The following is a 24,069-nucleotide window of genomic DNA, read 5'->3' as shown; positions in this document are numbered from 1 at the left end:
GCCTCTGCCCCAGGTGCTAGAGTGGCTCTGGTTGCGGCAGAGCGAAACCCCGGAGGGGCAGAGCATCGCCCCCTGGTGGGTGTGCCAGGTGGATCCCGGTCGGGCGCATGCAGGAGTCTGTCTGACTGTCTCTCCCCTTTCCAGCTTCAGAAAAATACAAAAAAAAAAAAAAAAAGAGGGCATAACATCTTTATTATCCTCACTTTTCTCAGGAGTTAATGATCTTTAGCTAAGGGTTCAAGGTTGAAAAGATTTTTATTCTGTTAAAACGTATGACAACCCTATTGGTGACATCTTGAGAGCACTGTTCCTAGTTATTTTGCAAGCCTATATGAATTATACTTCACTCTTACATCCATTGTTTTCAAAGTCTTGACATTTTCCAAATAATTTTTTGTAGGAATGAGCAAAATATTTTCAGTCTCAGGAAGGGGCCTTGAAGGGCCCTATGATTAAACTTCCTGTGTTTATCCATCTCAAGCAAATTAAAATCTCTGCCCACTTTTTATTTAAGACCCCTAGAGGGTGAGATAACTTATCTTCTCTAAATATATATCCTTCTATAAAATTGTTAATTATGACAAAAAAGTAATCAATCAGCACAAGTTTTCTCATTAATTTTAGGTTTGTTTAGCTTTCTAAAGTGAACTATGCATTTCTATGAAATGGGTTGATCCTAATCTGGATTGAAAAGCAGCATGCACATTGTCACCTTAAATAATGCAAAAAGCCAGTAGGTACTTCTTTTTCTGTGTAAATGGAAATAATGAAGCCACAATGGCACTGAAAGCTACAGACAATACATTCTCAGACTTTCTAGATCCATAGAATGAAATCATTTAACAACAAGAACATGAACACAGTGAAATTTCCCAGAGTAAATGCTTTCATGCCCATGACAGTTAGAAGCATGCATGATGGTCTTTGCCTGGACATGTCTTATTCATTTATCCTTTCTAAGTCTTTCTATAACTATTGTTTTATTATTTTACAGCTCTTAATACCAAAGCTTGTCTATTACATTTTTATGTCAGGCTGGAAAACAGAGCTAAAAATAAGGCCAGAAAACCAAATATTGATGATTACCATAAAAAATTATTGAGTACCAACCTCCATGTATCTGGCACTGTGCTCGGCTTACAGGATGACAAGAATGGGTAAGACCCCTCCTCTGCTCAGAGGGAGCTCACAATCTATGGGTGGTGGGGGCAGCACAGGCAGGTAGGTAGGTAACCACTCTAGCTAAAAGAGACAGTGCTATGACAGAGGTTTACATAGATTGCTGTGGGAGTTTGGAGGACAGGTGAATAACTGAGCCTAAAAGGATCATGGTGTGTGTATCTGTGTGTAATTCTGTTAAGGTTTCATAGGAGAGAAGATTTTTGAGCTGAGACTTGGAGTGTTGGTTTTGCCAATAAGTAGAATAGGGGAGAGGTTAGAATTTCACCAAATGTCAAAGACAGGACAAAAACATATCTTACAGGTTATGTCACTTAAAGGAGACAGCAAGTAGCTTGGAATGGTTGTAACATAAGGTCCACATACATTATGTAAGGAGGAGATGCTAGAAGAATGAGATAAAAAGATATGGAAAGTCCTTCAGTAATGAAACAAGGAAGAGATCTGGTCTCAGTGAGAAGGTTTATGTTAACATGAAAGGAACCTATTAGATCTGACCAGCAAAGGAAACTTTGCTAATTTTGAGATCATATGCCAGTCAAACATTTGCAACCCAAATCTTTCTGATCTAAAAGGAGATCTCAGCATTCTTCTCTGCATGTAAAAGAATATAATTAAGACCTTATTAGAATGGTGGACATTTCACCTGTTCAGACTCATTTGTTTACAAGAACTGTCCCAGTCCCTGAACAAGTAATTCTGATGTGAAAAATGCTCTTTTCTCAAAAAGAGAGAACTCCTAGCTTGAATTGGAAAATGAGTTAGATAACTAAAACATTCAAAACACAAAGAAATAGGTTTCACTAAAATTTGTTCTACTCTCCCAACATTATTCTTTTGGCTCTATCATTTTCTTAATTGACAAAGTGACTTTTCATTAACAAGCATGTCAAACATTTCAGTGACACAGCCGATTGAGTCAAGCCAAGATGAAGAGAGAGCAAATGTTTATACTGTGCTATCTTCTTCACACACCTCTTTTTTAGAGAAAAATTCTTCAGACAGCAGAGAAAACTTTGAATACTGCATTCAACTGAGACCATCTGAAAAATGGCAAGTCATCTCAATCAAAGTTAACTACTCAGGACTTTGGTATTTGTATTTTGGATGGTCTTTTACTTGGCTGGTGTCTAGTAGAAATAGAAAGTCTGAATGATTGGGCTGAACGGGTTAGAGCACCCACAGAAAGCAATAATAAGTTCCTGTATACATGTAACCTGCCTAGAGGCAGTTTAACTTCCTTTTCAAGTCATCTGATTTGAACCCAGGGCTGTCAGTTTGATGAGAATATAAATTGACTGCTTCTTACTTTCAGGACTTTCAGGATGAAATTCTACTATGACCTTTCATGTTCAGAGTTGTTATTTATCTCATGGAACAGTTTGGGCTCAATGATGGAAAATTTCATGTCATGGTTACTCCAATGCATTTGATGATGATGCAATGATCAAAAAAGATGCCAGTGATGACAATTGAACGTCCCTTTGCCTTCCCAGCCTCCTTCATATATTCTCAGGCATAGGATGACAAAGGGAAGTCCACGAGTCACATGAAGGAAGACTGTAGCCATGGGGACACGACCAGGAGCTCCTTTGTTTGTCTCCACCCATTCCTGCCATGCCTTCACCCTGTTCTACCTCCCCTCAGGCTGTCCTGTGAGTTCCTCCACCGTCTCGCCACTGACCATGGTCTGCTGCCCAAAGTTCTGCCAATGACTAATTCCAACTAAACCAATGCTCAAAAAGTATCTAGCATAGTTTGTATTCAAATAGTTATTGAATAAAATAATAAACTCTAAATCCTCCAAGGTTGTAGAATTTTAGGAGAGTGTCTTTTTGAATGAAATAATGCTTTCTTATGTAGCGTGAAAAGAATAAAGGTTTTAGGATCACATCAGCCTAGAAAGATAATAATTTCTATCTTGAATGTTCTTATATTAAAAGAGATGGTGTATACAAACATGCCAAGCATACTTCATGGAACATTCTAGGACCTCAATACATGCTCATTTCCCTCCTGGCTATTGTATGTGGTATTTTAGGATGATAAATAATAGGGAGTAACTAGTCTCTGATGTGGTTGGATGTCTTAGAAGAAGTAGAGATAAACAGCAGTCATAGGGAAGGATATTGTTAGAAATTTCTAAAAGAAATGAATGCTTCTATGGTTATTTTTCTTGGTTGGGGTTTAAGAGAAAATTTATTTTGTCCATTAATTATACTTACCAATTTGGTCTAATTGGCAACTACCCCAAAATGAATAAAACAAGCGGGAGTCAAGAGAGAAAAACGGCAGGCATCCTGTCAAAAAATAAAATCTTTGAAATTTCTACAACCCAATGGTCGAATACACATTTTATTAAAGCAGAGTGATCACCCAACTGATATAAATTTATACACATGATGGCAACGCAAGTTGCCCATTCAGACTAATGTAAGGCATCAGAAAGCACTTCTGCACCATCTATCCATGGTCTCATCACTCGTTCAGTTAAATAGGTCCTTAAAAGCAGCCTTCCCTCCACTGGAGGAAGTGCCCTTCATTATTCTGGTTTAGCCTGGATGGTTGCTTGTGGTGTTTTAAGGGTTAAGTCAGTTAATTTATGTTAAGTGCCTGCAAAGATGCTTAGCACTTAGTAAATTCCTCAAGAAATCTTAGTTGTTGTTTTGCTAATTATAGTAATTACTAGGAATCTTTAAATTCTGTATCTCCCAAGGCTATACAAGAACTGGATTTCCCCTCTCTATTTTAAAAAATATCTTTCTAATTTCTGGAGATTTGTGTTCTTTTCTTAGGTGATTAGCTACTTTTGATCTAAAAGAAGTCCTTTTTCACAGGCTAATGTACTTATTCTTTTCTTTTCAAAGAGCAATTGAATGAAGCCAATGACAACCTGTCACTCAATACATGTAATATTATTTACTGAAAAGATCCCCACATTTCCTTCTCTTTTTCTCTTATTGGCTAAGAAGATGACTCTTTAGATAGATAAATAGACAGATATCTATATTATCTATCTATCACCTATCTATCAATCTTCAAAAAAGGGCATCAAAGCTATTTTATTATAATAGGTTTCCTATCAATTTGGCTATTCTACCCCTTGCTGGGAGATAAATTTAATGGTAAGTCAAGTATCTAGAGTTGTTAGCTTATTAAACAAGCTAGCTTTGGGCTAGATCAGTGGTCCTCAACCTTTTTTGGGCAACAGACCGGTTTAATGTCAGAAAATATTTTCATGGACCAGCCTTTAGGGTGGGATGGATAAATGTATCACGTGACCGAGACAAGCATCAAGAGTGAGTCTTAGACGGATGTAACAGAGGGAATCTGGTCATTTTTAAAAAAAATAAAACATCATTCAGACTTAAATATAAATAAAATGGAAATAATGTAAATTATTTATTCTTTCTCTGAGTACCAAATGGCCCACAAACTGGTACCGGTCCATGGCCCGGGGGTTGAGGACCACTGGGCTAGATGACGTGAGGAGTGCCTCATTTCAAAGGCAGGCCTCAGAGGAGAATCCTATCAGTGAGTAGATTAGCTCTGCCCTTTTTTGTTCCTTCCCTAGAAACAACGTCTATGGAGGGTCCTAGACCCTCAACTTAGGTATTCTGGCACTAGGTTCCTAGGATCAAGCCAGACTTGTACAGCAGCCCCAACCTATGGCAGCTGTTGGCAGTGGGTGGCTGGGCAGGGGTAGCTGATTGGTGAGAGGGTCTCAGCCCACTATTCGCAGAACTTGGTAAATCCTTACAGCCCATAACCTGGAAAAGCTACCTTTTCCTAAGAATGTACTCTTTGGGGAGAGCATAAAGAAATATCCTTCAAAGAACAAAATATAAGGTTGGTTCTTCTGGATTCTCAATAGTTTGCAAAATAACAAGCCAAAATTAACTACTGTATATATTTTTTAGAAAGTTACTTGTTAGTGTGTTCCTGAGAACATAAATTGAGCTTGCGAGCACAGGCCTCCCAGGTCACTCTACCACTTAGACTGCTTGCTAAATAATAGGAGCAAAGCCTCAAACAGACAACAACACAAACCCTACTGGAAATGTATCCTGAGTATTTGTTTATGGAACCATGTATGAAATTGGACTGTATTATCCCTGCAGAGTGAACAACACAGTTATATTGTTTATTTCTTTATCCCCCCAGTTACCAAATATGAACAAAAGTTAAGATGATACTTCAGTGAAGATCAACCAGATTTGTTGCATGGTTAAAAATGGAAAGTCTTTTTATCAGGTATTCATTGACTGTAACCTTAAATGTCTTGATAGTTCCTTAATAATGCTTTAGGACATAGTGGGGAAAAAATGGTCTCAAGGGGAAAACTGAGGGCATAAAGGGCTAAGGATTTTGCATTAATGAGCCTCATGCCTTAAGTCTCCTGCTTTTGTACCTTGCCCAGGTGCATGGGCAACGTTTTTATGATTTTAGTTTCCCTGGTACTAAATTAAACAAAATAAGAAAAATACCTCCCAAACTAAGGCATTGACCATGCTGAGCAATAGACTGCAGACTAGAAATGTGGAGTTCTGAGTTCAGATAAAAGCTGCACCATTTAATTCACTGTATAAGTTTAGGTAGGACACTGAGTTTTTCTAAGTGGGCTTTCCTATCTTGAAAATGAAGGCCATGAACTGAGAAATATATATAACACACTTTTATCTATATAGATATTCTTATATATTTATATCTATAACACATGCATAATGTCCTATTTATCATATTATTCTAGTTTACCTTCATATTGTCTTATTAAGAAGAGTTGATACTGTATAAACAATGAAACATAACTTTTCCTCATGATTCTAATAATACTTCCTAAAAAATTAACCCTACTTCGCATGTCATTCTAGTTTATATTTGCAGCTGAAATTTTTCTTATTAAGACAGGATAAACAATTTAATAAAAATAAAATAAAGTTAATTAGACCACATGCTGTTTACTAAATTTCTGGATGTTGAAAGTTTTCACTGACATCACTTGCTATCATTGCCTGCATTGTACCCATCAAAATTTCCCTTAAAATACCATGGTTTTGTACCCTTATAAATAGTCCCCCAGATATATTCTCTGGCTGAATTCCTATTGTACTTTGTATTATTAAAGGGCATTTACACTTGTTACTTTTTTATTTTTTTTTTTATTTTTCTGAAGTTGGAAACGGGGAGGCAGTCAGACAGACTCCTGCATGCGCCTGACCGGGATCCACCTGGCATGCCCACCAGGGGGCAATGCTCTGCCCATCTGGGGCGCTGCTCTGTTGCAACCAGAGCCATTCTAGTGCCTGAGGCAGAGGCCATGGAGCCATCCTCAGCGCCCGGGCCAACTTTGCTCCAATGGATCATCGGCTGCGGGAGGGGGAGAGAGAGACAGAGGAAGGAGAGGGGGAGGGGTGGAGAAGCAGATGGGTGCTTCTCCTGTGTGCCCTGGCCAGGAATCAAACCTGGGACTCCTGCACGCCAGGCCGACGCTCTACCACTGAGCCAACCAGCCAGGGCCTACACTTGTTACTTTTTAATGCAGCTCTTCCCATACTGAGAGGCACTAGAACAGGGGTAGTCAACCTTTTTATACCTACTGCTCACTTTTGTATCTCTGTTAGTAGTAAAATTTTCTAACCGCCCAACATTTCCATAGTAATGGTGATTTATAAAGTAGGGAAGTAACTTTCTTTATAAAATTTATAAAGCAGAGTTACAGCAAGTTAAAGTGTATAATAATAATTACTTACTAAGTACTTTATGTCGGATTTTTGCTAAGTTTGGCAGAATAAATCTTTATAAAACAACTTACTATAGTTAAATCTATCATTTTATTTATATTTTGGTTGCTCCACTACCATCCACCATGAAAGCTGGAATGCCCACTATTGGGCGGTAGGGACCAGGTTGACTACCACTGCACTAGAGCATAGTGGTTGAAGCATAGATACAGGCAGAAGTTTTGGGTCTGCCACTTAGCAGCAGTCTGACCTTGGGGCTATTACTTGATCTCTTTGTGCCTCAGTTTTCATTTTGATCAATGGAAGTAACAATAATGAAACTCACTTTACAAGATTGTTACAAAAATTAGATCTTTTTTTTATTGGTAAAGTGTTTAGAACAGCACTCAGTAAATAGTATTTATCAACTTATTTGTAAAACTCTAAGTTCTTCAAGCATACAGCTAGGTCTTCTTTACCTTGCAACTCCTACAGTGTTTTGTATATTTTAAGCAAATAAGCAAAGACTGGTAGAGAAAAGTTCTGTCAAGGGGAAATAAGAGAGAGCAATCACTATTTATTTTAAATGAAAGATATTTTGAGTTTTCATTTTTGTCATACTTTGAAACACTGAAGAACTTCTGACATGTACTTTGATGCCATTTGAAGCATCTTAAAAATATGGAGGAATAAAGAATATAGTTGGAGCCACTGTTTCCACCATGAGCATTACAGACAATCCTTAACATGAAACAGCTTTTGAAAGAGCTCTTGATTGAGCCACTTTCCATCACAGGCAGAAGAAACTAGAGAGAAGGGAGCTGGACTTTGGGATGCCCAAGAGCATGATGAAGGAAAATAGAGAATCCTGACTCTAGTAGATTATACTCATGATTGAGATATAAAAGTAGGGAATTTTCAGTAGTCTCATCACACTAAGATATCTGATTATAGCTAAGGATTGGGAATAAATTTAGGCTGTTTTGTCATTAACCAACTCTTAATAGGGAAGATAATTTTGCTTACAGTTCAGCTATTATTATATGTAAGCACCAAACCTATAATTTTTATACACATTCTTTATATAGGATTTGAGAATATTATTCTCTATGGTGTGTCCATAACCAGCCTCTCCCCTTAGGTATTCTGACTTGACTCTTATCTTTTGTCTTAGAGGGAGTGGAAGATTGCCAGCAGACTGAGTGAGCAAGTGAGAACAAGGTGTGCCAAACAGCCATGCTGGCTCCTTACCAACAGGTCAAGGGTGATGTAGCACCTGCACTTGTGGGAAGAAGGTAATAACCTTCTACATTACTTGGATAGGCAGGCTAGTTCTAAAAGCTTTCTCTCTTCCTCCATTCTTCCCTCCCTCCCTCCTTTCTTCATTTCTTTCCTTCTTTCCTTTCATCTATCTTTTACCCCTTCTCTTCCCCTCTTCCCTTCTCTTCTCTTCTCTTCTCTTCTCTTCTCTTCTCTTCTCTTCTCTTCTCTTCTCTTCCCTTCCCTTCCCTTCCCTTCCTTTCCCTTCCCTTCCTTTCCTTTCCCTCCCCTTCCCTTTGTTCCCTCCTCTCCTCTCTTTCTATTAGAAAAGATATATTTGCTAACTGTAAAAAAACAAAAACAAAAAACAATGAGTAGTTTTCATAAGGTATAAGGGGAAAGTGTCAATTCTCTTTTTATGTCTCCCTCAAGTCTCATTCCCTAGAAACTATAACTAATAATTGTTCACTTGTGCACTTTCTGATATTTTATAAGTGTACATACAGTATATGTATGTATATATACACACACACAATGTATATAATTAAAAAACATAAATGTGTTAGTAAACAAACAGTTTTGCTGTTGTAATACAGGTTTTTAACATTAGAAAAGAAAAAAAAATACCCTAAGTTAGATTTTTATATGAGTCCAAACAGCTATTGAATTATACATAATAATTTCTGAGTATTTCACTGTATATCTACATATAGTTCAATTAGTCACTTGCTGGTGAATCAGGGTTATTTCCATTTTTATTACTTTAAATATTATTACAATAAGTATGAATAGAGTAAATTCCTAAAAGTAAAATTACAAAGCCAAAAGGAATACACATTTAAAATTTTATAGGAGTTACCAAACTGTCTTCCAAATAAGGTTGTCCATATTTATACACACACATCAGTACATACTTCCATACACTACACTTATTGACACTAGATATTTTAAAACTTTGTGTTTTGCCAATCTGATACATTAAAATATTTCATTCCTCTTAATTTTAATATTTTTTGTTGATATATCTTCTTATAGGATTTTTCTTTTAGATTGGTATGTATTCTTTGATTATTATGGAAATTAGCCCTTTGTCAAGAGAGAAAATATTTTCTTTGCTTTGCCATTTCTTTGTTGATTTTGTTTATAATGTTTTCTAATGGGATTTCTAAGCTTTGAGTCTATTTCTATAGAAACAGCTTGTATAAATAAAAATCACAATAGTTATGAGTTTGCTATTATAAAAAGTTGAAGGAAAGTATACTAGGTAAGGCAGAAACAAAGCAAAGAAACTGTTCTCTGCATAGAATATCTAATAGAGGAAAAGCAAGGCTTATTTTTAAAGCATTTGCTTTTGGTTCCATTTCATCTGTAAGGCAATAGTCCTTTCTCGGCTTTATTCCCTTACCAAGATAGAAAAACCCCAACTATCTTAAAGCTCTACCTTTTAAGTTTTATTGAATAACACAAGCTAAAATTTAAATAAAAACTAAAGTTGGATAAATAATGACATGTGTATTTCAGTCTCTAAGACAGAAGAGAAAACTCAACATTAATGAAGAGAAGCTGTATAATTAATTTTAATAACTGTCAGCATCAGCAAGTACTCTCACTTACATATTTACTGGCATTCAGAAGGTTTCAAGAGCCCTTCAGCTGTTATCCTGTAAAATTATTAGTTATCATTTAGGGATTATTAAAATGTAGGAGTGTCAAGTTGGAGACTTGGTATAAAAAGGCTTTAAATCCTTCACAAGCGCATCTGCATATCAGGTCTTGTCAAGTATTTATTTCCTCAACAGTTTTGAAAGATGGTCTGTTCTTATTTCCTAAGACAGGTCTCTTGTCCTTTTCCCCCAATAGGGCCAAACCTTTCCTACTCAGGATGGATTAAAGAAGTCAACCAATTTTCATTCTACTGTGTGTTTCCAAGATTACAGTCATGTGTAGGTTGCATTTCCCAGAATTTACCTTTGAAACATTAATATTAACAGTGTAGTGACATAAAAACATAGGATATATTCTATTTACTTTTAATATCTTGGGATTTTAAATGTTACCAAATAATGTGCAATAAAATATATGGCTACACATCCATTATGAACCGCCCATGCATTATGCATAGCGTGGCATATGCAAATACTCAGAGGCTAAAAGGATCTGTTCAAGTTAGTGAACTTAAAAAGTTAACTAAATCAGGATGGTCTAAATTTAATCTATATAATCTTAGGCAGTTTGTCTCAATCTGACTCCAAGGAGACATTACAATTTCCAGATTCAGTGACAAGACTTTTGAACTACATATCACTAAGAAACTCTCAGATGAAGAGTGAAGGGGCAGAACATGAAGCATTCACTACAGCAGCTATTTATGGACAAGGCTCCCCAATGATATTGGAACATGGAGACATATCCTATTTATGAATGACAGATACATTTTATCTCATGTGCCAACTCCATTTATTTTATAATCATCTGAAATGCTATGCTGAAAAAGTGTAGCAAAACTGCTAGTTGTTCTCCAATATCTAGTCTTCTTTTTCTTTGTAGTGAAAGAATTTTTAGCTGGCTGTGTTTACCCAGGGTAAAGAAAGATTACATTTTAGAACCCTTTATTTTGTTAGGTGTGAACATGTGACCAAATATTGGCATGTAGGAGGTAGGCCAAAATGGTTTGTATGACTTACTTATTGTGCCTTTGGAGGAAAGGGTTCTGATTTTCCCTTGCTCTTTTTCTCTGATTCCTTGTGGCCAGAAAGTAGATGTGATGGTGCGCTCCCATGCACCATGAAAACAGAGATGGGCAGAACAAAAGGAGGAAGGAATCTGAGTTCTCAACACTGTGATGTTATCATGTCAAATCTAGACTCAGGTTCAGAATAACACAAGAAACAAACTTATGTCTCATTTAGGCATCCATTGTTTTGAGTCTTTATTATAGTAGCAGAACCTGTATTCTAATAAAGGAAAAATGTTTCTGAGCTCATCAAAGGCTCAGTGGGAAGAGTGTCATGCTAGGTTTGCAATGTTGACAGTGGGCAAGGGACCCAATGATTTCATGATAACTCTTACTGTGTGGATATAAAACTTAGATCAAAATGGAAAAATTTCCAAAGAAACTCCCATATAACTCACCATCCTCCCTTTGCCATGTGCCTCCCTCTCTGTACTAGTGTTGATCACTTCAGGCTTGGCCTCTCTGTATTTGGTATAAATACAAAGAAATGAGTATGACTTAACAATCATTGAATAAAAATAAGTAATATGTGTGTATTTATAATGTTATAAGTTATTCATATATAAATGATTACAATCCTTTAAATTAGGCTTCTGACATGCTATATGCTATTTCAATGATGCCACTGTTGCAAAAACATTTTTGAAATTTTTTGAAACTGTAAATTCACACATTTTTTATAATATTATGACTAGGTCAGATCATTTGATTTTTTTCATGTCAAACCAGCATCTCTTCATTGAGCACTTACTATGTGCACTAATATTAGTTTTGGTGTCAGAGATGTTGGTAAATCTATTATGGATGTCAATGGTAAACTTTAGTTAATATATGTCAAATTATTTCCAGAGTAAGTTGACTTCATAATTTAATAATAGGAAAATATAAATACATAAAAGGTGTCTATTGCAGTCCAAGGGAATGAGAGACAAATACCAGAAATGAAAGATGAATTTTTAAAAAGTACTGCTTTGTAGTGTTTTATTTCATGAATTTATTCATTTACTCAAGATTTACATTACTGCCCTGATCCCATATTTCCAAAATAATTCTCAGTAATTTATAGATAAAATACAGAGTTCATTTTGTATTTGATTTTGAACTCTTTATTATACTAAAACCTTGATTTATAAAAATATTCCTTGAGAAATAATTCTGGTGCGTAGGCTCTCTAGGGACTTAGTAGTAAAGTAACAACATTTCTGGGCCTCTGCCTATACCCCCAAACCAGCTCATAATGGTGAATTGTAGGATTTATCTGAGCGTCAAGTGCTCTGACAGGGCGGCTCCCATGGCTGGACACATTCTAGAGTCACTGAGACTGAACCATGTACAGCAGGAGCTGCTGAACTAGAAATTCTGATGTATTTCATGAGTTAGTTCTGCCCATTGAGCAGATGGGTATTTCTCTCCAAAGGAAAAATAGCTTTCTTATAGCAGTTAATAGCAGAAAGATCAACACAAGTTCATTTGCAGTTTTCCAATATACTGAAGGCTCTAACATAAACAATGATTTTGGTCTTCAGGTGGGAGAGAACAGATTCAGAGCATATGAAGTTAGATGTAAGGAAGAACTACCCAACAGCACATGACATGAGGATCTGAAGGAGATATACTAGGACTAACACCCAGCCTGTGCTGTGGATGGATTTAGGATACCAAAGTCTTCACAGGGCATTTAAATATTTTGAGTCTCACCAATTGCTCACTACTGCTACTGCTTCTACATGTGTCTTTTAAAATGGACAGAGTATCTTGGAAAGGTGTGGCCCTGCTGTATCAAAGTGAGCTGTTGGAAATATTTGGGAAAAGAAAACTGAAAAGCAAACTTAAGGGAACATAGTCAGGGTCGTGTTTCCTAAGGAATGTGATTGACATTTGGGCCAGGCAGCTCTTTATGTGAAACTGCCCTGCACATGGTAGAATGTTAACATTCCCGCCTACTTCCCAGTGCCATTAGGAGCACCAGAAATTGTGTCAACTCATATTCCCCTGATATTTTAAAATGCCTCCTAGAGGAGGCCGTGTCACTGTGGAGGACTACTCTAGCCATGTTTAAGAATTATCACCAAGGTTCTGCCCACTGGCTCAGTGGATAGAGCATAAGCCTGGCATGCAGACACCCCGGGTTCCATTCCCAGTCAGGGGAAACAGAAGAAACAACCATTTGCTTCTCTTTCCCTCCCTCTCCCCCTTTTCTCTCTCTTCTCCTTTTGCAGACGGTGGCTTGGTTGGTCTCAGCATCAGCCCCAGGTGCTGAGGATAGGTTGGTTGATTACAGCATCAGCCCCAGACGGTGGTTGCCAGGTGAATATAGGTCGGCGCACATGTGGGAGTCTGCTTCACTATCTCCCCTCCTCTCACTTAAAAAAATATTATCCCCCAAAAATGATGGTAAGGGAGTTAGGATATAAATGATACAGTGATGAGTGCTTCTTTCTGATTATGGAAATGTCACCGAGACACAATGCTTTAAATTGGTGTGTGTCACCTCACAGAGACAAGCTTTTCAAAATAAAATCTCCTGTAACCAATTGGGCTTTGCCACGGTTGACTCACTCTGTGTATTAGCATGTATATGGGGCTCATCTATAATACAAATCAGTACAAAGGGAAATATTGGTTCCCATAATGAAGCATAAATTCTCAGAAATGATGGTCTGTACTGCTGGGAGACAATGTTATTATAAATTTTTTTGTTAGTTTGTGTGAATACATACACAATCATATATGAATTGGTATGTTGGCTTACAGACTGAATAGTACAACACATTTTCTAGAGAATTCTAAATAGCAATATCCTCAAATATCAAATTTAATTGTTTCATGAATTCAGCAGTCATTTCCATTACTTGTTTACTTAGTAACAAGCCCATTTTAATCTGCTGCTTTAGAGAAAAGTACTGTTGGTGGCTTCATCAGATGAAGCCACACTCAAATGTCAGTAGCTACAAAGGGGACAAAGAAAGAAATTAAATTATTTTTTCAGGTAAATCCTGACAGTAAGTAGCAAAAGCACTAGTTAAGGATATCTAAATCTAACTCAATACCTCTATAAATTAACATCACAAAATAGGTATATATAATGACTATCTATAATGCCTTTGACCTATGAATTTAGTCTGATGCAGACTCCACTATATTGTAGGCAGATGGTAAAGTCAGAAAATTCTAGTCTTATAAGGAAATATTCTACAACCAAAGTTTATGTTCACAATATAAATAGACATGTAATCCAAATAAAACTTAAAATAAAGTTCAAATACAAAGAATAGCATTTTAATCATACAGCCAAAAGAGAGCTAGGTTTCTGTCCTATTTCTTCAATCACCTTTTAAAATAAAATGGTAAATTGCAAGAAGAAAATCTGATTGGACCAAATCTAAGCTTTTAAGATACAGTCTAGTTCACATTTAGTCCAAGTTCTAAAAACTCCAACAAGTAGACTATTCAACAATCCTGACAGTTGTAATGATCATTCCAACACACTGAAATAGCTTGAATCTCTAAAGAAAAATTAATTTTTCTCAGTCTTCACTATTTAGTTAGGCAGGAGGAACAACTACAGTATAGAACATATATTTCAATAATGCAGAAAAAACAAAGGAGTTTTCCGATTATTGTTGTAGTAACCAAGAATGTAAATAAATTATTCTTCAATAAGTAGAGTTAACAGAGGTTGGATGATGTGTTCCAGAATATAATTTTGAGCCTCATTTTCCCCTTGGGACCCAAAGATACATGGCTTCTTAGTCAGAGCCAATTTCTATGTGTGGTAGAGAGATTCTGATGAACACCCTGGACTCTGATGGGGTTTGAATAAAAGAGTTTGGGTCTCAGGTTGAAACCTGTGGCAGACAGGCCATATAAACATGGGACATGGCTTCCCGCTGGGGGACCATAGTGCCCTGAAGTCAGGAAGGCAACCAATCTTTTTGAACTGCCACATGCCAGAATCTTTTTAGTCACTGACTCATTTAATCCTAACACTGTGAGGAATTATTGTTCCAGGTTCACAGTTGCAGAAACAAAGCCTGGAAGAGAAACACAGTCATTTGCCTTAGATCACAGAGCCTCGATGATCTGACCTTCAGATCTCTCTGACACTATTAGCTTCTTATCACCAGCAATAAACAAAGATCTTTCTTCCCAAATGTTTTATTCTTCCCGTGAAACTTATTTAAGAAAGGCACAATTTCTAGGGATTTTCTAATCTTTATTTTAAAAATTGCTGGGTAATATTTGTTTTAAATGGCCTTCAGTCTGCTAAGAGTAGAACTTGGGCTTGAAAATATAATTGTCAATTATTTTGAATGAACTTTAAAATGTAATAATATTACTCCTAATTTTTATTTTTTAAAAAAATTGTTAAAGAATTCTTAGATAATATATATTTACCATTATGTTGTCACAGAGTTCAGGAAATACTTTAAAAATCTACCCTACATGTTGCCAATAAGTTAAAAAAATGTTTTGGTACTGAAATATTTATGGATAAAATATTTATGGAATGAAATATAATGAAAAATTTATGGGTGTCTGGATTTCCTTCAAAATTATTTAGAGGAGAATATATATACACATACATGTATATATAGTGGTAGCATACATATATGTATGCAAATATACATACACAAGGTGCATATAGGATATATATTTACAGAACTTATATATTCTCTCTCTATAACCTACATTCTCTCTCTTTATCTATCCTACAAGATAGCCCATAAGCTGATAAATGTTGAGTCTGGGTAACAGTTATAGAAGGTTATTATAATATCTTCTAATTTTGTATTTATTTGAAACTGTTAACAATAAAAATGTATACCAAAAGTATGCATGGGATTTTAAAGCCTCATTAGGCTACTTATAATGTTCCTTTCTGGAGCAGTCCTTCAATTCTCAGTCTTTGTTTATTATGGGCCTTTGTTTATTTTAATTCATGCTTAGTGTATGTGATGTTTACCAATATTAACTAAGGGTTTGGGTCCTCTTTGAGAAGTCACTTAACCACTTCTCTGTACCTAAGTCTGATCTCTTAGATGAATGATTGTATATTCTCAAGCATGTCAGTGGCAGCATTGCTTTCATTCATAGACATTTAGAATAATACCCTTGGGATATACATATATTGAGTATATATAGTCTTACTCCCTTGCCTCTCTTTCTCTTTTGTAATTGCCTTACAAAATTCAAGTGTGCGCTCAACTCAACTCGATGCCTACTTTACTACTCAAGCTGAACATGAGTGAAAAGAAAACACAGAACCCTGATCATTCATGCCACTTTAAATTCTTGATTGCAAAAATCAAAGGGTCCAGGTAACTGTGGGGTAATCTACATTTCTGTAGTCCATTTACTCTCCCAGTCTCTATATTAGCTATAGTTCGTTTCTCTCCCTAATCTCCTATAACTCCTTTCTTCTACTCTCTCAGTCCATGACCTGTATTTTTTTCTTTAGCTATAGAAGCTATCTACAGAGAACTACCTGGTTTTCCCACCAGAAAATGTTCTGTCCTACCCACATCTGCACCTATATTCTCTGCCTTCCTTCCTGCTATACAGGATGAAACTGTTTCTGTTCTACCTAAGGCCATATTCTTTGTCCACTGAATCTCATCCCCTCTTCCTTCTCAAGAACCTTATTCCAATTCCTTTGAGACTGGTCCTCAGTTGCCTTTTCTTTTCTGTAGAAACATACTCATTAGAAGCTCTAATCTAGTATCATTATTTTAAGACTACACTGGTATTTCTATGGATGACCATGCAGTATTCTTGATGTATCTATTTCTTACCCTGAATGCTCAATTCATTAGCAAATCCTCCTGAGCTCTACCTTCAAAATATATCCCAGAGCCAATATTGTGTGGTTCCGCTTACATGAGGTACCTGGACTAGGCAAGTTCTTAAAGATAGAAAGTAAAACAGTGGTTATCACGGTCTAGGCCAGTGGTTCTCAAAGTGTGTGCCAGGTTGCACTGGTGTGCCCTAGAAGATTTCCAGTTGCACCCTATGGTATTCCAGAGAAATATGTGCCTATTGGGGACCAAAAAACCAACAGGGTTTTGGAGTTTAGATTTTGGGGGGACAGAGGGTGGGGAATTGGCTGTAAGCTGACAGTCTGCCCAACCCCCCACCTCACTTGCCTGATTAGGTTGCAAAAGGCTGTCAAACTGTGGTGCTGGATTGTTTACACTACCCCCCATGTTCCTCAGAAAGACTGGAGGCAAGTTCTTCTATCCTTTGTTTGGTTTAAAGTTAAGATGATATGTATAGTGGGGGTTTTGAATTGATGATTAAACATAAGGAATTGTCTCTTGAAGCCTTTTGGATTTCTATAAAAGAAGAATATGTGGCAATATCTAAAAAAGCTTTGAACATTTTACTACAATTTTCAACATCCTATTTATATGTATTAGGATTTTCTACCCTCAACACAATTAAGAGTAAAAAGAGAGAAACCCTTCAATGTATTGACAAGGAAATGAGAGTTTGCCTTTCAAATATATGCTCAAACATTGAAGAAATCGCTAGGACACATCAGGCTCATGTTTCTCATAAACACAAGAATAAAAAAACTTAACACATTCGAGCCAGGACCTGCCAAATTTACTAAATCTTACTAAGAATATATCTATATATATAAAAAGATAACTTTTTTGTCATTTTTTTATTTTTTAACCCCTCTTTTTTTTTTTACAAATTCTAAAAAGCATAACTCAAAAAAATATAACATAAAAATGTTTTTTTAATGTCAGAATAAATTTAATTTTGTCGTTTTTATTTCGTGTAATTACCATAAAAGCACGCTTGGACTTTATATATTTTTTATTTAATATTTGACTTAATTATTATAACATATTTCTCAGAAATTTGTATATAGTGTGCCTACAATTATTTGTAGGATTTTAAATGCACCCTGACTTCAAAACGTTTGAGAACCACTGGTCTAGGGGGAGAAAGACATTGGGAAATAGTGTTTAGCGGGCATGGAGTTTCAGCTGGGGATGGTGAGAGTTCTGGGGATAGAGTCTAGTGGTGATGATGGCACAACAATGAGATGTATGTAATGCCACTGAACTGTACACTTAAAATTTTTTGAAATGGTAAATTTTAGGTAATGTATAATTTGTCATATTAAAAAAATCAGTTAAGAAAAAAAAAAGTGCTTTTCTTTGAATTCAACCACGTTTTGCTACCACTATTGCTGCCATCCTAATTCAAATCACTGGTATCTCTCACCTCCATCACTGCAAGGGCGTGTTAAAACACCCCATGCTTTGTATGTTGCTCCCTACCTCAGTCTGATCTCTACAGAGAACAGCAGAGTGATGTTTTAAACTATAAGGGAGATCCTGTAACTTACCAGATCAAAGCTCTGCTGGAATAAAATCCAGCTCTTTACAAAGGCCTTCCTGCTCTTCGCTGAACACCTGCTGCCTTTGTCCCTGCTGCTACGCTCCCCAGGGTGCTCTTTCCACAGCTGGCTCCCTGACTTCAGGTCTCTGCTTGCATGTCACCTCCTGATAGAGGCCATTCCGGATCATCTCATCTATACTATCCCCCTAACACACACACACACATGAACACACATATGTGCACACATGGACACATACATATATCTTTCTGCTTTTTTTTTCTTAACAGTTCTTTTTACTAGCAGATGTTCTATGTTTACTTATTTACTCATTACTCTGCTTGCCCTCCTGACTTACACTCAGTGCATTATCTACCACTGCTTTTCTAGCCCTTCACCGTGACTGGTATATAATAGGAGTTCAAGACAGACTATTGGCAAGCAGGAATGAGTGGAGGGCGGGGAAGGATGAGACCATAGATGCTAGAGGAGTATGAAAAATGTAAAACACTGTGCCGGAATATGCTATTATGAATAATTGGAATGTTGATGAGAAAGGATTTCAAGATCTCCTGAGTAGGATTGACTGAATATTTAAGGAAAAGATTCTTCAGAGGATTATATCATAAGGTAAGAAAATAGACTTGTTGCAAGGTCACTATGGCATGTAGGCGACCCCTAAGTAATGAGCAGAAGTAATGGCATTTAATGAAGAAAATGGTAAGTTTATATTCAGACATCCGAGAATCATCCTAAGTGTAATAGGTGGTGAACAGTACTAGTGTATTATGGCATAGTGTCTAATTTTTAGGAGATTAAATTGGGGCCCTGTGAAATTGAATCCCACTGGTATATTTTAGATTTCCTAAACCTTTGAAGAATAAACAGAAGAAGCAAAGGAGTCTTTAAAAATAAACTTCTAGAATAAAATTTTATTATTTATAGGAAGAACCACAGTACTGCCGATTGTTATATAAAGAAAAAAATAGTGTACAGATCAGAAAGTAGAATTAATATGCTAAAATATCGGCTGAAGATTGCATTAAGGTTTGTACTTTTTGTTCTGCTATTTTCTGTCATAACCAGGTCAGGTCAACTTTTCTCCTTTCTCAGTCCTATTCTGGCGGCTTTTCTCGGTGGGCCCTGCTGCTACTGAATGAAGCTCTCAAGGTCCTGCACTCCTTCTGTGACCCCCAGTGGTCACACCTTAATTATGCTCTGAGGACCTTACCATTCCTTCCCTGCTTTGTAGGGTAAATGTAGTAATAAGAGAAGTAGACCTAATTACTCATAAGTCCCTCACCTGTAGGTTGACTCACCATCTCAGTTTGCCTGGGACCAAGGGAGCCTGGTCAGTTGCTAAATCTGTCTTTCAGTTGCTAAATCTGAGACAGTCCAAAGCAAACTGGGACAAGCTGGTCACCCTTCCACTATTCAGTTCAATAATCGAACTGAGGTGGGAGCTAATTCAAGGCTCTTAACTTCCTGTGACCTCAGGGATCCCTGCTGGGCATCTTTAACCCTCCTCTTCCCATTTAATTACATTCACTGAATGAGAGCCTATGAGTTTCTGTTCAACCTCAAAATAGTCCCCAAAGCAAGAAGAAAATAAAAATTATGTTTATAAATTAAAATAATTATAATGACAGTATGGCTTCTTCTATTCCCTCCCCCGTATTCCAGCTGCTATCACTTAACCTACTCTGGGGCTGTGCCCTACCTAGCCCAGACTCTAAGTCTGATCCTGAGTGTGGATTTGAAGCATTTCAGTAGTCTTAAGCCTTATGCCTCAGCTCAGAAGCTGGGTTTGTGCTTCCCTTGACTGGGTCTGCACTTGTCAATGTGACTGTATGCCACTCCCTGCCATGATAATCTAATGATAATCTAACAGGAGTCCAGAATTTCCACAAATGGCACGTGGGTGGGAATGGGATCCTGACTCCTCCAGCATCCCCGATGTCCTATCTGCCTTGACTGGCCCTTCCACTCCACATTGCTGGGCTCTGCTCCTCCATGAGCCTCCTCAGGCCTTCTGCATTGCCACTCACACATGTAGCCCCTCTGTGAACTCTGGAGAAAGGCACCCTCCAGGGAGACAAACTACAATACAAATGGGTGCCTGACCAATTAGAATAGAACATCCTTTCTTTGGGCAGCCTTCAAGGCCCAGGGTGTAGCTGACAGGGCCTTGGCTAGGTTTCAACTGCTGCTGGCACCCCCCTAGCTGGGTGTGTAATTTACACAATCACACCTACGTCTCCCCCTAACAGAACTGACTGGGCCATAACATAATGACATACTTGGCTTGTCTAGACAGATTTTGTCTCCTCACTGAGCACTAAATATGAGTGAATTTGCTCTTTTCCCCTTGCTCCTGTCTCCTGCTTTCAGATCACTGCTATGTAAGGTCTCATTCTCAGTCTGATGGTGCAAACAAAATAATGCTACAGCCTATAAAAAACTTAAACAGATAACACTAATTACATAAATTTATCCACTCTTCAAATACTATAATAAAACTCAATTTTAAATAACAAAACCTACCACCCTTTGCTTGTAGTGCTTTATTACATTTATTATAACGCTATTCTATGGATAGATTTTCTAATCTTTCCTATCTTTTTTTTTTGTCAAAAGATGTATACCTTGGGATAATACCATGTTTTCTCATTCCAAAGACAGTTGAGTATTCTTAGAAACAAGAGAGTTTACTAATATAATTTTGATTTCAGGCCTACATCAAAATTTGTTGTTCCAGACTTCTCTGTGAAAAAGAAGAAGGTATGAAACTTGGCTGTCTAAACAGCAGCAGTTCCTGGAAAGTAAAATCAGAAAAGAGAAAAAGAAGTTGTGTTTTGATAGGACGAACATCTCAGTCCTGGGAGGAAGGTGGTTATAGCCAGGAAACCCCACTTGGAACAGATGGAGAGAGAAGATTAGAGAAGGGAAAAGCCATTTGAACAAGTTGACTCATATTCCACTGAACTTTTGAAAACTTATCTAGCCAGAGAGAATCTTTTTTCTTATTTGGAATTGCAGGCTTTGAAAGTTCAATCAATTCAATTCAAGTTTCCCTGATGGGACATACAATTGGCACAAAGTTGGAGCCTGCCATGAGCCCCGTGTGTTGCTTTGTGAAAACAAATTGAATTTTATTTTGTGAGCAGGGACAGTAGATTATTTTTATACCTCTATCACATTTAAATGCAAGGCACTCAGTGATCTGGGGAGCACTGCTGTTTTCACAATGCTACCTTTCACAGTTAAAACAAATGTGTATGTAATAAATAAAGCATAGAACACATACATACTTGAAATGATTTTAGTGTAACCATCAGATATGTGTAATGTAGTACACATATATTTAAATACATATGTATCAAGAGACAATGAATGAATACATACATAAAATTGAAACAGAATTAAACAGAATTAAAGTTTCATCAAGATGGTTACACATGATGCATTAGTTTAGAGAATGTCAGTTCCCTTGAAATACCTTCACACAAGCCATATCTGTGCTAAGATCAAAGGTGAATATTTTTTCTTTTCAGCACCAAAAATAGATTAATAAATATAAATAATTTCCCTAAGGTGACTCTCCTCCTTAAGAGAATTGTATAATGAATATATGAAAAGTTTGGAGAGAAAAACTTATCTGCATTCACAAATTCCAGATAGGGTTGGATTTTTCATGCATGATCAATGAGATGAAGTCCACTAATTGTGTGATCATTTCTTTGCCTCCAATTGTCCTCCTCTACACAGCTTCCTCTAATTCTAACCACAGGCCCAGAAGAAATAATGATCCCTGTTCAAAACTTGCTCAAGTTTTCATAATATTTCTACATGGTGTAAAGTTATTCACTTTCAACACATCCTAGGAGGCATCCTAGGGAAAAGTAGCTACTTACTTGTGTTTATCTTCTGGAGTGAAATATGCTTTTCCAGTTGTCTCCTAAGTTTCACCTCTGCTCCATATTTTCCGGTGGTCCCATTGTCAGCCAGAATAAAGTGAGAATGCATGCTGTTGAGAACAGTAAGCTTGCTCATGGGATTGGACATGGTCTGATATGGCCGGACAACCTGCAGGATTTTAAAAGGAAGAGGCAGAAGTTAGAGAAAAGGAAGCAAAATTTAAAAAGGAGAACTGGACAGAGAGAAAAGAGAGGGAGAAGAAAAATCAATTCTTTGGTGCAGTGAAAGTACAGTCTACATCCTCTTCCTAATACTGCTTTGTGTAAAAGCAAGATTATAGTAAGTGTTCTATTCAAAGCAAGATTATGCTTAAAGATGAAGTATTTATTTATTTACTGAACACATACAGAAACGAGAGTTTGTCCTTGTACTCAAAAATTGACATGTGAATGATTGTTTCATTTTGAAGTTGTTTATCTTTTATTTGCTGATGAACAAAATAATTTTTAAATTTAATTATTTTATTTCTTTCTCTTCTCTATCATGTCCATACTCTAATAAGCACAACACAGGAATCATGGTTCTGAGGAATGGTGGGGACTAGGAGGGGGCAGAGGTTAAATTTTTCTGTCAAGTCAGCAATGTGAATTCTGTTATTTCAGAGCCACACTGTTCTTATTAGACACCTTATCTGAGTGGAAATATTGAATGTAAAATAACTATTTCATGAGATGAATCAGGCTCGAAATGATCACCACCATCTTATTTTTTTGTTATTGTTCTTCTTTTAATTTCATGGTTAATTACACTACCTAAAACAGAACAATTCTTAGTGTGGTCTTCCAGATTTTTGATATAAAAAGAAAGCAAACCTATTGTGAGCTAGTTGCTTAATATACACATTGTCTATATTTCTTGCAACAAGCCTACAAGATAGAAGCTGTTATGTTTGTTTTATAGATGAAGAAGCAGGTAAAGTAGATTTTCCAAGAGTCCACTATGAATATTATCAGAATTCACATCCAGAACTGCCTGATTCCAAAACCTATGCTTATTCTCTTTTTCCACACTGCTCACACACAGTAAAACAATATGTATTCAAAATCCAACCCTAAATTATTTTGGTAGAAACTTCCCCCAAGACTATGAAAAAGGACATTCAACAAATTCATTGCCACACAGTACCATTACAGTTACTCCTGTACTGAATCATCAGAACTGACAGGACAGAAATAAATGCTGTTGGGTTTTTATATCTGTGCCTTTGTGTGGTGTGTACATTACCTATGAAGTTAAGATGCTCTTGTTCATTTTCAGGATGTAATAACTCCCCATGAAAAGGTGTAGTAAGATTGAATAGTTTGTTAAAGGAATTATAAAATAATTTAGGAAGGACAGTTTTTAGTAGCAAAGATCTCATGGAAGTCTTTGTTTCTCAGACCTTGGTACTGATTTTGAAACTACACATTTCCTCTTTATTTTTATTTTTTTTTAATTTTTAATTTTTATTTTTTGTATTTTTCTGAAGCTGGAAACGGGGAGAGACAGTCCGACAGACTCCCGCATGCGCCCGACCGGGATCCACCAGGCACGCCCACCAGGGGCGAAGCTCTGCCCACCAGGGGGAGATGCTCTGCCCCTCCAGGGCGTCACTCTGTTGTGACCAGAGCCTCTCTAGCACCTGGGGCAGAGGCCAAGGAGCCATCCCCAGTGCCCGGGCCATCTTTGCTCCAATGGAGCCTTGGCTGTGGGAGGGGAAGAGAGAGACAGAGAGGAAGGAGAGGGGGAGGGGTGGAGAAGCAAATGGGCTCTTCTCCTGTGTGCCCTGGCCGGGAATCGAACCCGGGACTTCTGCATGCCAGGCTGACGCTCTACCACTGAGCCAACTGGCCAGGGCCTTC

General features: G+C 37.1%; 1 protein-coding gene across 6 annotated transcripts in view; it reads right to left on the bottom strand.

Annotated features, from left to right (window-relative positions):
* Positions 1 to 24,069, bottom strand: part of TRPM3 (transient receptor potential cation channel subfamily M member 3) — a 541,722-nt gene that overhangs the window by 217,914 nt on the left and 299,739 nt on the right. For 3 of the 6 annotated variants that reach the window (XM_066367997.1, XM_066367998.1, XM_066368002.1), the window contains exons 6-7: positions 22,165 to 22,336; positions 3,405 to 3,479 (exon numbers count right to left, since the gene is read on the bottom strand). In XM_066367997.1, the coding sequence (XP_066224094.1) occupies positions 3,405 to 3,479; positions 22,165 to 22,336 (247 nt within the window). The remainder of the gene's footprint in view (positions 1 to 3,404; positions 3,480 to 22,164; positions 22,337 to 24,069) is intronic. The other 3 variants (XM_066368000.1, XM_066368001.1, XM_066368003.1) reach the window with 1 other exon arrangement.

This window comes from Saccopteryx leptura, chromosome 2 (genome assembly GCF_036850995.1).
Source record: "Saccopteryx leptura isolate mSacLep1 chromosome 2, mSacLep1_pri_phased_curated, whole genome shotgun sequence".
Lineage (NCBI taxonomy): Eukaryota > Metazoa > Chordata > Mammalia > Chiroptera > Emballonuridae > Saccopteryx > Saccopteryx leptura.
The sequence above is the reverse complement of the archived record's forward strand: the minus strand, read 5'-3'. Positions and strand labels throughout refer to the sequence as shown.